Source organism: Pelodiscus sinensis, chromosome 5, assembly GCF_049634645.1.
Source record: "Pelodiscus sinensis isolate JC-2024 chromosome 5, ASM4963464v1, whole genome shotgun sequence".
In the NCBI taxonomy this organism is placed as follows: Eukaryota; Metazoa; Chordata; order Testudines; family Trionychidae; genus Pelodiscus; species Pelodiscus sinensis.
Window position 1 is genome coordinate 80805748 of NC_134715.1, and position 13750 is coordinate 80819497.

At 46.1% G+C, this 13750-nt stretch overlaps 1 protein-coding gene across 1 annotated transcript; it reads right to left on the reverse strand.

Moving 5' to 3' along the window:
• Window positions 1–2401: 2401 nt before the first annotated feature.
• Window positions 2402–4190, reverse strand: LOC142829731 (uncharacterized). The gene is made up of 2 exons (XM_075931187.1): window positions 3261–4190; window positions 2402–2904 (listed from the first exon to the last, which is right to left on the reverse strand). Exons 1-2 carry the CDS (start codon window positions 3946–3948, stop codon window positions 2402–2404), a joined length of 1191 nt encoding a protein of 396 aa, XP_075787302.1. The 5' UTR covers window positions 3949–4190.
• Window positions 4191–13750: the final 9560 nt, after the last annotated feature.

The following is a 13750-nucleotide window of genomic DNA, read 5'->3' on the forward strand; positions in this document are numbered from 1 at the left end:
TCTGTAGTACATCTGGTGAAGACATGCTATGCTGCTGGGAGAGTGCTTTCCCATCGACATAATTACTCCACTTCTGCAAATGGCAGAAGTTGTGCCCGTGAGAGTGCATCTACTGCTGATATAGTGCTGGTGTGGACAGCACTTAGATCCATGTAACTTACTTCGCTCAGGGTGTGTCTAGACTGCAGGCTTCTTTCGAAAGAGCGCGTCTAGACTACAATGCGCGGATCGAAAGATCGATCCGCTATTTTGAAAAAGAGCGTCCAGACTGCCGGACGCTCTTTCGAAATTGAAAGCCACCCGGAACTGCTTCTGCCAGGGCCTGGGGGCAGCATTTCCTTCCGGGTGCTGCCTGCCTGCCCTTTGCAGAGACGCGTGGTGAGAGGGACACTCCTGAACACCCGTTGCTCTGCTCCTGCAGCTGCCTTTGCTGTCCCTTGAGGAATTTGGCAAGGCATCGCAGTGCTGCTTTGGAGTGCTCAGCTTCCTGGGACACCCCAGCAGCTTTTTTCTTGTGAGGTTTTTCTGCTTGCAGACCCTTATTTGTGGCATGGAGCCAGAGCTGCCCCTGGGCAGGCGAGGGCCCCACTCCACCATACTGCAGCTGTTGCTGCATCTTCGTGAGACAATCATGAGGCTCCTTCCCGAGCTGGACCCAGACCAGAGGGACGAGGGGTTCCCCCGTCCGGCAGCCACACTGCCCTTGCCTCCGAACTTTTTCGTTGACAGGCGTGTTTGGAGGTTTGACACCAGCTCTGACTGGTGGGACCGGCTCGTGATGGAGATCTGGGATGACCAAGACTGGCTACGGAACTTCCGCATGAGAAAGACCACTTTCCAGGAGCTGTGTACCTGGCTCGCCCCTGCTCTGCAACGGCAAGACACCCACCTGCGGCCCGCCATCCCCCTGGAAAAGAGGGTCGCCATTGCCCTCTGGAAGCTGGCAACCCCCGACAGCTACCGCTCCGTGGGACACCAATTTGGAGTGGGGAGATCTACTGTCGGGGCCGTCTTGATGGAGGTAAGTCATTGTCTGGGGACAGTCACAGTTTGGGGTGGGGGGAAGGGAGACTGTCAGGAAGGGCCAAGTGGAGTGGGAGTGGGAGTGGGAGGGAGCTCCTCCACTCACCCTGAATTGGGGGGGGGAGTTCTGAGGAGGGGATTCCCGGGCTGTTTGTTTGAGAGGGAAGGTGGGCGGTGGGTTCTCCTCCTAAGACATAAGGCACCCCTTCTAACACTTTGTTGTCTGTCTCGTTCTGCAGGTGGTGAGGGCCATCAATTCGGAGCTGCTCAACAGGCTCATCTGTCTACCGGATCTGGACAGCGTCATGGCCGGCTTTGCTGCCCTCGGCTTCCCAAATTGCGGAGGAGCGCTCGATGGGACACACATTGCCATCCGTGCACCGCCCCATCGAGCAGCCCAATTCATAAACAGAAAGGGCTACTTTTCTATGGTCCTCCAGGCCCTGGTCGACCATCGTGGACAGTTTTCGGACATTTGTGTTGGGTGGTCAGGGCGGGCACACGATGCCCGCATCTTCAGGAACTCGTACCTGTACCGGAGGCTTCAGGCAGGAACTTTTTTCCCCCATCGCCAGTTTGCGGTTGGGGATGTGCACATGCCGGTGTGCATAGTGGCTGATACCGCCTATCCCCTGATGCCGTGGCTGATGAAGCCCTACACCGGCCAGCTGGATGCGAGCAAGGAGCAGTTTAATGCTCGCCTTAACCGGGCTCGCAACCAGGTGGAATGTGCGTTTGGCTGTTTAAAGGGCAGATTCCGGTGCTTGCTCACACGCCTCGACATGGGGGAGACCAACATCCCCGAGGTGGTGGCCGCGTGTTGCGTCCTCCATAACCTCGTGGAGAGGAAAGGGGAGGCCTTCCTACCAGGGTGGGGGGGAGCTGCTGATGCCCAGGAGAGGCTCTTTGCCCAGCCCCGGACAGCTGCCATCCGCCAGGCTCACCGGTCTGCAGTTGGCATCCGGGAGGCCCTCCGGGACCAATTCTCCAGTGGAGGCCACTGAGTGCACTGAGGGGCTTCTGCCTGGGGACTGGGCCCTGGCCCCCAATAGAAGCTTCCCTCCACAACCCATCTCCTGACCCAGTTTGGACACATCACTTACACCAGGGTGTGTTTCAAAATAAAATGTTCTCTTTACTTATTTATAATTTTGTACATATAATCAAACAATGTGGCAAAATAACAAAAATTTTCTTCATTTTTGTTGTTGCCAAACTATATACAATAAACAAACAGTGCCTTTAACCCTTTGTTTGTGCTTTAACTGGGGTGATGGGGGTGATTGAAACCTGGAGGGGGGAAGGGGCCTGGAAACCTGGAGGGGGGAAGGGGATCAGGTTGAACGGGGCTTGGCAGATTTCCCTTTCCTGGCTGGGCCTAGTGTTTGGGGTGCTCCCCGGCTACGGGATCGGGTGATGCACCTGTCGGTTGGCTGGCTGCTGGGGGGCTCTTGGGACGTGGAAGCCTGGGGGAGAGGAGGGCCAGGGGGAGAGAGGGGCTGGGGAGCTGGGGGGGCTGGGGGAGAGGGAGGTCCAAGGGGGGAAAGGGCTGCTGTTGTGGAAGGGGGTTTGGTGGGGTGGGGTCATGGGGTGCTGGAGGAGCAGGACCAGGCACAGCAGCAGGCAAGCCGCTGACCTCCCTCAGGGTGGCGTACAGCACCGTGCGCTGCAGGACCAGCTCATTCATGAGCCGATCACGCCACCGCTCCTCTGCCTCCGCCCTCTGGAGCAGGATGGCGTTCTGCTCCTGCACAGCCTCGACGTGCTGCCGGAGGATGTCGGCGTAGACACGCCTGTGTCTGCGGCTCCCATGTCTCCGAGGTGGAGATGGAGATGGAGGTGGGGCTGGGGTGCTGCGGCCCTCTTCCACGGCTGGTCCGGCTGTGGAGGAAAAGAAGAAGACACAATCAGTCCTATAAACTGGACTCTGTAGTACTTACAATACTAACAGGATGGTTTATTTGGGGATGAGCTTTCCAGGGCCAGACCCACTTCCTCAGATCAGAGTAACACGGCTACATTTCTATCACAATCAGTCATGTGTGCAACAGCTGTCCAAAAGGGCATGCCCTCTCCCTTGAGACAGGGGAAGCAGACATTGTGAAGGTCACACTGTGTGTGTGTGTGAGACCTGGGCATCAGCCTGAGCATGACAGGTTTCCCTTGTGCATCACCCACTGTGCACCCACCCACCTACCTCCCCCCCCCCGGGTGTGACACAAACTCACTGTACTCACCTGCTGCTTCCTCTCCCGTGCCAGATGACGCCTGGGAGGCCTCAGAGGTCTGGGTGACTGGCTCCAGGGTGAGGGTCGCCGTCTCCTCGGTGTCCTCCTCCTCTGGGCCCATGTCCCCGTCTCCAGACTGCTGTAGCTCCTGCTCTGGAGCGTCCACCACGGGGTCTGCCAATCCAGACTGGACGAACCGCCGTGGTGTGCGTGCTTCTGCACTGCCACCCAGGATCTGGTCCAGCTCTGAGTAGTAGGGGCAGTAGTGGGGGGCTGCCCCAGACCGGGAGCTCTCCTCCCTGGCTTTGGCGTAGCCCTGCCGCAGCTCCTTCACTTTGGAGCGCACCTGGTCCTGGGTGCGGGGGTAGTGGCCCTTCTGGGCCAGGGCTTCAGCCATGCGGCCATAAATTTCGGCATTTCGCCGCCGGCTTTTGAGGGCCTGTAAGGCCTCCTCCTCTCCCCACAGCTCCAGCAGGCTCTTTATCTCTGCGCCGGACCAGGATGGTGCCCGGCGCTTGGAGCCCTTGGCTGGGTCCCCAGAAGGCTCGGAGGAAGGGCCAGGACGCTCTTGGGGCTGTGACATGCTGCAGCAAGGTCGCCGTGTGCTCTGGCTCCTTGTCTGCAACAAGTGGCTGTGAGGGTGCGCCTGTCCCTTTAAGGAATGGCTGCAGCCAGGAACCACAGACGTGCAACCCATGGCCCAGATTGTCCACCAGGGCTTGTTCCTGGAGGCCAATAATTTCGAAAGAAAGGGCTCCCCCCGTCCAGACTCACCTTCTTTCGACGGATCTCCCTCGAAAAAGGCGTTCTTCCTCGTGAAACGAGGTTTACCGCCATCGAAAGAAAAGCCGCGTTCTTTCGATTTAATTTCGAAAGAACGCGGCTTGAGTCTGGACGCAGGGGAAGTTCTTTCGAAAAAAGGCTACTTTTTTCGAAAGAAACCCTGAGTGTGGACACGGCCCCAGAGAGGTATCTATTTCACATCCCTGAGCAGCATAAGTTAGATCGACTGGCAGTGGGCCAGACCAGCACTTAATGACATAGTCAATGAAGCGGGGATTTAAATATCCCCCACTTCATTAGAACAAAAATGGCTGCCGCATTGTGCCGGCTAAGCTGTTTGTCATCACGAAACGGCAGTCAAGATGGGGATCAGTCGGCAAGGAAAGCCTTTGCTGACCGATCCTGTAAACCTCATTGTACGAGGCATAAGGGATCGGTCGGCAAAGGCTTTCCTTGCCGACCGATCCCCGTCTTGACTGCCGCTTCGTGCGACAAACAGCTGAGCCAGCACAATGTGGCGGCCATTTTTATTCTAATGAAACGGAGGATATTTAAATCCCTACTTCATTGACTATGTCGGTATGTCTAATTTACATGCCTCAGTCAGCAGAGGCATGCAATCTAGACATACGCTGAGTGCCATAGCTATGCCAACCTGAACCCACTTGTAGATGCAACTAAATCAATGAAAGAATGCTTTTGTCAACAGATCTACCACCACTTAAGAAGGGGGTGTTTCTTCAGATATGGAAAAAACTCCTTTCATTGTTATAAGATGCACCTGCATTACAAGGCTATGCCAGCATATTTACAGCACTGTCACTATGTCATTCTAGTCTCGATAGCACACAGACATGGTCTATGATCTGAAAAAATAAAAAGGGAAGGGAATTCATTCAAGGCAGTGATCAAACATGTCATTTTTATTTTACTGTATAATCTCCTATGCTCTCCTTCCTAGTGCAAACTTGCACAGCAGCAGTTCAATATATATTAAGGCCCTGATCTTTCAAACATATAAGCAGCACCATCTCTAGAAGTTTGGTGCCCTAAAGTCCTGTGTAGCACCGTAGGGCATATCTACACTGGGAAGTTATTTTGAAATAGTAAGGCGAGTATCCACACTACCAAGCCAGTTATTTCAAACTAATAACTCCTGCTTGTCATGAGGAATAATGCCTATTTAGAAACTGTTATTTCAAAATAGTATTCATGAGGACATTCAGCTGCTGCTATTTTGAAATAATTGGGAGAAAAAACTATTTTTTATTTTAATTCTATATTGTGAATGTTGCTTGATTATAGCCTGTTTTAGTTAAATGGCCTCAACTAGCATGATTCACCAACTTTTCTCTTATTTAAATATGATAATGGGAAAAGAGTAGCAATATTTTGCTACACTTGGATTTTTATTTTTCTTGTAACACTTTAACTTGTAACTCAAGTGATTGGGTAATTAGTTAGCTGACTAGTTAACAGAGATTTTTGGCACAGGAAGAGGAAGAGTCTGCTTGGTTTCCAACTGAAAATTTCTACAAGCAAGTGGAGGGAAGATACTGCTTTTGATTCAACATACTGTATGGATTTGGCGATCAAAGACTTTCACTGAGATTTAGGTAAACTCCATCTAACATTCAGGAATTCTGAGTTTCTTCTCACTGTTTCTCTGGGGACTGACCTGTTTAGATTCAATTTGTTTTTTCTTTATATTAAAGAAACATACTTACTTGGTACTTAAGAATTAAGTCAATTCCTTTTGTTCTGTTGTGCTTACAATCCTTGCTAAAAATCTTCAGTGACTGAATTCTGGGTCTCCAGGTGTTTTTCTATGGGAGTTGGGTTTTTAGACACTGGAAAAGGGCAATGAAGTAAGTTATTGAGGGTAAGTTATTGAGGGTCCTTATTATAGTGAGTCTGGGGCCAGACTGTGCCTATCTTTTGCATGGGTGGGTTCAGAGAGATCATCCCTTCTTTGTACTCCTCAATCTTTCACAGTCTCTGCACTCATGGGAGCACAGGGATCAATCCCTTCTAGGGGCTCATGACACCCCATGGGGGCAGGAAAGAGGCAGCATCATGATTCCTTCCCCCCTACTGCCCTGGTAAAGGTGACAGAGCACAGAGATGGGAGTATGCCATATCATTAGGGATTCTACAAGCACAATTTCTCAGCATGCCAGGGAATTCTGGGACACTGACCCTCCCACATCACCACATAGGGCAGTATAGCTCTGCACCACCCCCAAATTGAGCCAGTGTTTACATTGCACAATCTAGCCATTTATGTAATTGTATGCAGAGTCAACTCTACCAAACAAGCAGGACAGAAAAACATTAAGAGCAGCAAATTGTTTAGTGATGCAACACTGCGTCAGTAACAGCAGGGTTGAAAGGAGTGAGCAAAAGTCCTAGAGCTACTGATTGTCAAGTTTTTTCTCCCTATGGGTTGACCTCTATTATTGTCAGACTTTTCAAGTGTGGCATAGATTGTCACGGGCTTGCAGAAGGAAAAAAAAGCTACATTTTTAACTTCAACAGTACCTCCAAGAGTTACTCCAAACTGCATACCACTTATTCAAAGAGATTACAGTACTACAAGGAAGCCAAAACACAATGGCTGTGTCTAGACTGGCCAGTTTTTCCGGAAAATCAGCCACTTGAATTTCCGCTTGAATTTCCACAAAAGCACTGACGATCTCATGTAAGATTGTCAGTGTTCTTGCGGAAATACTATGCTGCTCCCGTTTGGGCAAAAATCCTTTTGCGCAAAAGGGCCAGTGTAGACAGCCCAGATTTGTTTTCCGCTAAAAAGCCCCAATCGCGAAAATGGTGATCGGGGCTTTTTTGCGGAAAAGCGTGTCTAGATTGGCACAGATGCTTTTCCGCAAAAAGTGCTTTTGTGGAAAAGCCTCCGTGCCAATCTAGACACTCTGTTCCGAAAATGCTTTTAACGGAAAACTTTTCCGTTAAAAACATTTCCGGAAAACCATGTTAGTCTAGACATAGCCAATGTCTGGAATGGCAATAAGAGTTTTTACGGAGTCAGAATAAATGGCGTACATGACCGAAAAATCCTTTGAAGTACTGTCGAAGCAGTAATGTTAGACCAATCAGATCTGACAATGACCCTTTACCTATTCTTTTTGTATTCAGATATTACAAACATAGATGGTAACTCTGTGGTACAACAGGGTGAATTAAAGTTATCCCATCAATTGTAATACAAACGTGTTCTTTTTTTGCAAGTTTCCTTGAAAGTTATCATTATTGTTGAACTTCATGTTTATTATTGTGGGAATCCATGGGTCATTTTTCATCCCCTTCACTTATTGGGCCAGTACAGATTTTTTAAATCACAAATACAAAAACAAAATTATAGCCTTTCATCCTTCCACCCCTAAAACTACTACTGAAATGGTGCATGAGAAACATTAGACTGGACCTTCAGTTTGTAAGATCTGCTTCTTTCTATCAATTGCTTATGAATTGCTTTTCCCTCTCCCCATTTCCATCCCAGTATAATTCTCTATGGGCTTATTAAATTGCATCTATTTAGAGTACCACTGAGTTATTAATGGTTGTACTTTATGTAGTAAGTGAGCTTTTTATACTTGGGGGGGGGGAAAGCTGCAGAGATATTTTTATATTTTGTGGTCAAATTTTAGAAACCTGGATCCCTAAAGTTAAGCTGCTTAATCTACATTTAGACACCTAATAAAAATGTCTTGTTTTTTTTCCAAAGTGTTGAAAAGTCTCAGTACCCCCCTTCCTCCATCCTTTACAGTAGAATTGTATAATATTCCCAACTTTTAAGAAAGAAAGTTTTCTGAGTATGGGTGTAAGACAGTTTTCTGTGTGTGGCTAGTAGACTGAGCCACTCAGTCTTCTTTAATGCTTTACACCATACCACATCTACATAAATGGATGAGCAATATACAACTTTTATTTCTAAAAAGTGACACCTAGACCGTGAGAAAGAATAAGTCCCATATTTGTTTCATGGTATTGCAGGAAATAAATTTGGAGGAGAAGAGGGACATACAGATCAGATACCATACAAATCTCTTCTTGTCACTGTTTTGTCAAGGGAGGGAGGGGGGCTTGCTAGGGCTATGCCGAATTAACCGAAGCTATATACACTCTGCAATTTTACCATAAGTCTTGTGGTATTTTCCTCAAAGCCCCAGCTCCTGGGTTCATGAGTTTAGGTGAGAATCTGAGGTTTCATTTAAAAAAAAAAAAGAATGTTTAGCCCTCATATGCAGAGAAAAGCTTGAAAATGTGACTCAGGTACACCTTAAAGGCTGAGAAACCAGAAAACAAATAAAATTAGTCCAAAACTGAAACATTTAAAAATCATGAGTTTAAATCACTCATCATTTGAGACCCAATGCATGTTTTTTAATGCAATCCACAGGATAGCATACCCAATCAGTATCTCAAAGCAACAAACAGGATATTAGCCCCAGAAATTGCACTGGTTGTAGTTATAAAATGCACCCCATCGAGAGTAGGCACAGCATAGGAGAGAGAGGGATGGAAAGAGAGAGAGAAATATCTATATCTAACAATCCCATCAGCAATACTATATGCCATGCAAATAAAATTCCTCATGAATACCAGTATTGTGGTGTTTCTTACATTAGTACTATGAATAGTGTTTTCCTTGTTCACTGTAGCTTACTAGTTTCTGGAAAGGAATTAAAACACGTGAATAAATCTACACTACAAGAGAACAACAAGATATAAGCATGAGCTAAATATTAAGCATGCGCTTAAGTGTTTTTCTAAATAAAGATGTTTTCATGAATTACTTACATGCTCACTTAATTGTTACTATGAGAAAGGTTATCTGCGCAACAAAACAAATCCCAAACATTTTTGCAAAATACCAGATCAGGATAACGTTAAATTTTAGTTGATTTAACTATAAATTTTATGCTACAAAAAACTTTGAGGTATGCTTCTCTTGCAGAAAATAAATTAGTTAACTGTGTGAATTTACTAGTTAACTTTCATATGGAATACCCAATCCTGCTGTAGAGGCTTCCCGCTCGCCACAGCGCCACCTGCCGTCGAGTTGGGGAATTAGCACTGCTGGCAGGTGGCCGGATCCCTTTCAGGACACTGCCCTCCGGCAATGTCCACTACAGCCTGAGCTTCCACCCCCTTCCGGGGGCAGTTTGTGAGAGGCCGGTAGGCCTTCAGGAGGCAGTCCCTCCGCCTCCAGCACAGTCGGAGACGTGCCTGCCTCCCTGCGTTACCACGCCTTAAAACAGTCCAGGCGGGCGAGTCTCTTCCCGGCCTTCCTTCAGGTCGGGCCAAGAGGTAATTGTTCGCAGCGCCCGGCCTTACTTCAGGTCCGGGCTGCAGAGAAATAAGTCCACCACTTGTCCAGAGCCCGGGCATACCTACGGTGCGTTTGGGACCGTCCGTGCATCTTAAAGGGACAGGACTAGAATGGTTGCCCTGCCTCGAACTGTATGATAATAGACTGACAAGTGGTGGGCTGGACTGTGCTGGAGGCGGAGGGACTGCCTCCTGAAGGCCTACCGGCCTCTCACAAACTGCCCCCGGAAGTGGGGGGAAAGCTCAGGCTGTAGTGGACATTGCCGGAGGGCAGTGTCCTGAAAGGGATCCGGCCACCTGCCAGCAGTACTAATTCCCCAACTCGACGTCAGGTGGCGCTGTGGCGAGCGGGAAGCCACTACACCTGCAAACAGTCCAGTATCTATGCTCATTTCCATGGGTAGTTCCACTGATCTCAATGAAACTATATAGGCTTACAAACCTAATTCTGCAGTATATCTGCACATAGAACTACCATTCATATCAATGGGGATTCCATACATCTGGTGACTAAATTAATCACTAGTAAATTTGATTCCCATATAATTTAAAACAGATAATAAAGGCATTAAAATCACTTTAAAATAAGAAATGTTAATGGTTTAATAATTGTCATTTAAGCTTTTTCTTCTTTCATGGTAAAATATTTTAAAAAATCTAATCCTGGATTTTTTTATATCTATTTGCTCTGATGTTATGATTTATTACCGTAAAGCCACTCTTTTTGAAGTAATTTTTAAATGACTACTTAATTAACTGGTTAGAGATTGGGAGTTACAAAGCTTCTTGAATAAATTCACTTGACCTTAAACTCCTTAAATTTCTAGAGTGAAGAGGAGGGAGTTTTAAAGTTTGTGCAAGGAATTTGTTCCAAGATCAGTGGGAAATGTGACAAATTAGCATCAAACCTACAACATGCTCTCTCAGGTCACACAGAGAAAATGGGGCCCTTTCACATCACAAGTCAGTGATTCTGTATATTAAGAGCTATATAATCTTTGGAGAAATGGAAAAGTGCTATTTGTTTCTATCATGAGAGGTGCATAGACTCTTAATGCTCATTCAATCCTCAAAACTAGAATAGCTGCTTATATTTATTTGGATTTGCAATAATATATGCAATAATTCACTGACTGTGAATAACCAATGGGCTACTTTGTAGCATTTTTCCATAGCACTGAGTAGGAGTTGATATGGAGCTTCAGGAGACATTTTACCCAAGGAAGGAACTTCCTGCAGCATACTGCCTTTAGGTATACTAATACTTAGCAAGCTCTACTGGCTGATGAGAGGTGGGTAAGAAAGATTTGTAAGTGTAACTGCCTCCACCTGCCACCCTCTACCCCCACCCCTTCTCCTTTGTGGCAATAAAAACTGTTAGTCACAATCAGTAGTTTCTGAGAGGAATAGAAGTGTCATAAAAAATCAAAGCATCTCCCTTCCAAAGAAAATCTGAGCTCTAGGTTGTGCTGGAAGATACTGCTCAGGCAATAACCTTTGGCAGTCTGAACTATACTTAGCTATTTTTGACTAGATAGAGAGATATCACTGGGGAGCAGAAACAAAATTGCAGAGAAAAGGAAGATGGTGAAGTATTAATGTCAAAAAAATCTACCTGCTAATAAAAAGAATATACATTTATAAAGATTTTGTAGGATCCTAAAGATCCTATAGAAACATTGAAGTTAACTACAGGAAATAGAATATGTCTAATTCATTTTCCATGTCCAACAAACTTTCATCAGTAGGAAGGCTCAATAGTGTGAGGATCTGAAAGCTTGAAGAGAGTTTTTCAGGGTGATGGTATGTGATTTTGTTATGAGATGGATTTAAAGTGCAAACCACTAATACATTTTCCCCAAGGGTAAAATTCTGACAATACTTTCCTGTCAGTTACAGATGGGAGGCTTCTGATTAGAGGCAGCAAGGGGGAGTGCAAAGGGGCGTGTGAGGGGGAGTGGTAGGGCAGCCGCAATCATATTAAAGGTCCCCAGAATAGTGAAGTCAGTGCCAAATACCAGGAGCAACCTGTGACAAGCCTCAGATGTTGAGCAACTGAAGTGGTGTCAAAGTTATAAAAAGTAGCGCAAATAAGTATGTACAATTTTCTTGGCACATGTCTTTGTGGAAAATATACAGTTTATTATTGTTATCAGTAGTGCTTACATATTAACCACTGCTGTAAAGCCTCTTTTCTTGGCAGCTACAACAGTTCATAAGCTCTACATTTTCTCTACTAGGACCTCAGTTTAGCAAGGTACTTTTAAACTGTGGTTAAAATTAATCATGTGAGTAGCCTTACTATTTACATGCTTAAAGTTAAGCGTGTCCTTAATTACTTTTGCTCAATCTGGACTATGTTAGGTTAGTTTCTTCACACCTAAGGAATGTAGAGGTGGCCCCTCTATTTTATCCTTCACATGTGAGCTGCCTATCAAAGTGATAGTTAATCTGCATGAGAGAATGGGAGACAGGATGTTCTCTAACATCAGGATGATTTTGGTTTTTTTTAAAGTCTCTTGAAAACATGAAATAGTCCTGCAATCTGATCTGTGCAGGAAGACATGCAGAGTTTCATTGAAAAAAATACAATTCTGTACTAACATTAGATCTGACCATGAAGTTTTGATTGTAAGGCTGCATGTGTCTAATCAGGCTTGTAAGTTGGGCCTGCAAGACATTTTGTTTACAATTGCCCATGTGCAGGGTTGTCTGTTTCAGCCTGTTTCCATCCATGCAGTTTTTTCCCCTACCTGTATTACTAAAGTGACACACACGTTAAGCAAGGGCACGTGAAGTGAAATATGTACCGATTACACTCAATATTGACTCTGAAAGCTGTGCACTCTCTCTGCATCCAATCAAAGCACTGCTACGGTTCAATTGGCACACACCACAAATTCTAGCTCTGTAAGCACAGTTAGCAAATCTACCTATCTCAGGAGACTGTCATGGTTACGACAGTTTTGCAATCCACGGACATGAAGGAGGGCCACTCATGCAGTCCACTCACTAGACTAGGTTGCCCATTGCTGGTCTAGAAGGCAAACTGGGCTATTTTCTTCTTGCACATTACTACTAGAGCCAACGCGTTCCATGAATTTGTGGCCTCAAATGTCTTTCTGACATAAAAATGTGCTCAGGCCTGCTGACCGGGGGGGAGGGGAGGGGCACAGGGGAGAGAACAACAAAGGGAATGATTGTCCCAGGACCTGGAGATTGAGAGGGGCCTGGAGCTCCCAGCTGCTCCCACCGCTACTATTGCATTGATGGTGACCAGAGCCTCAGACCATTTTGAATTGCTGCCGGAGTGCAGGAGCACTGCACCATGCAGCTCTGAGGACTTGGAGGGATCGGAGCACAGTGGTCTGAGTGGCACTAATGGCCCCCTTCCACACTTTGCCCCACACAGTGGCTATTTAGCCCTGCTGAATGTGCTCCAAAATCTGTTTTTAATTTACAAGAATGTTTTTTTCTTCTCGTGATTGTGAAGAAAGCCCAGAAAATATGATCCTGATAGATGCAGTGCCTATCTTACTGAATTTGCAGACAGCCTGAAACAACAGCTCTTAGAGCTATAAATGTCCCATTCATCTCAACTGGTAGTTTATTTTGAAATCTAGAGATAGCGATTTAAATGCTAGCGATGTTAAATATTTCGCTGCCAAAACATTTGAGCAGAAGCAGGACATTAATATGCTTACTCTGAAATTCTATGTGGTTTCCCATACTTATCAGCTACCAAAAGGATCAGTTGTCAACTACTCAGCTGCCAGAACCTCCAGTTCCCTCCTGTCAATGTCTGTGATGCCATTAGTTACTGTCACAGAGCTCCAACTGACATTGTTAAAGCATCACTGTAGAGCTGCATTTTAACCAAGATTTCCCAGGAAGATTCCATTGACCTCAGGGTTGTAGAAAAGAACCCCCACATGCAGTTATTCTTCCCTTTTCCTTTGGCTGAGGACATGAGGAGAGAGCTTCCCACAGGAAAAGATTACGAGAGGGCGGCCAGATGTGGAAGACTAAACAGCCCTGCTGTCCTTGGAAATGAGAGCATATAAACATATATGGACACATTTTAATCTTAGCATCTGCCTCGCAGAGAGGGAAGGAAGTTGTCTGAATCATTCAAAACCACATTGGTTACACTACTAGGAAAACTATACTGTCAGTATGCTTGATTCCAAGTTCTCACCTTTGCACGTCAAGAATATTCTAATTGATTGAAATGCTCCCCAAAGAACATATTTTTTGTTCTTGGGGCCTGTAAAAAAAAGTGGATAATGTCACCAACACTATTATTAGGAATATAAGGAATTCACATATACTGAAGGTTTATTTACAGTGTGTGTTGGGGGGGGGAG

Bases quoted from the DNA above. Each gene is read 5' to 3' on its own strand.
- LOC142829731 (XM_075931187.1), bottom strand. From the start codon at position 3,948: ATGGGTTGCACGTCTGTGGTTCCTGGCTGCAGCCATTCCTTAAAGGGA. The intron at 2,905-3,260 runs GTGAGTACAGTG...TTTCCTCCACAG, and splicing joins CACGGGAGAGGAAGCAGCAG to CCGGACCAGCCGTGGAAGAG.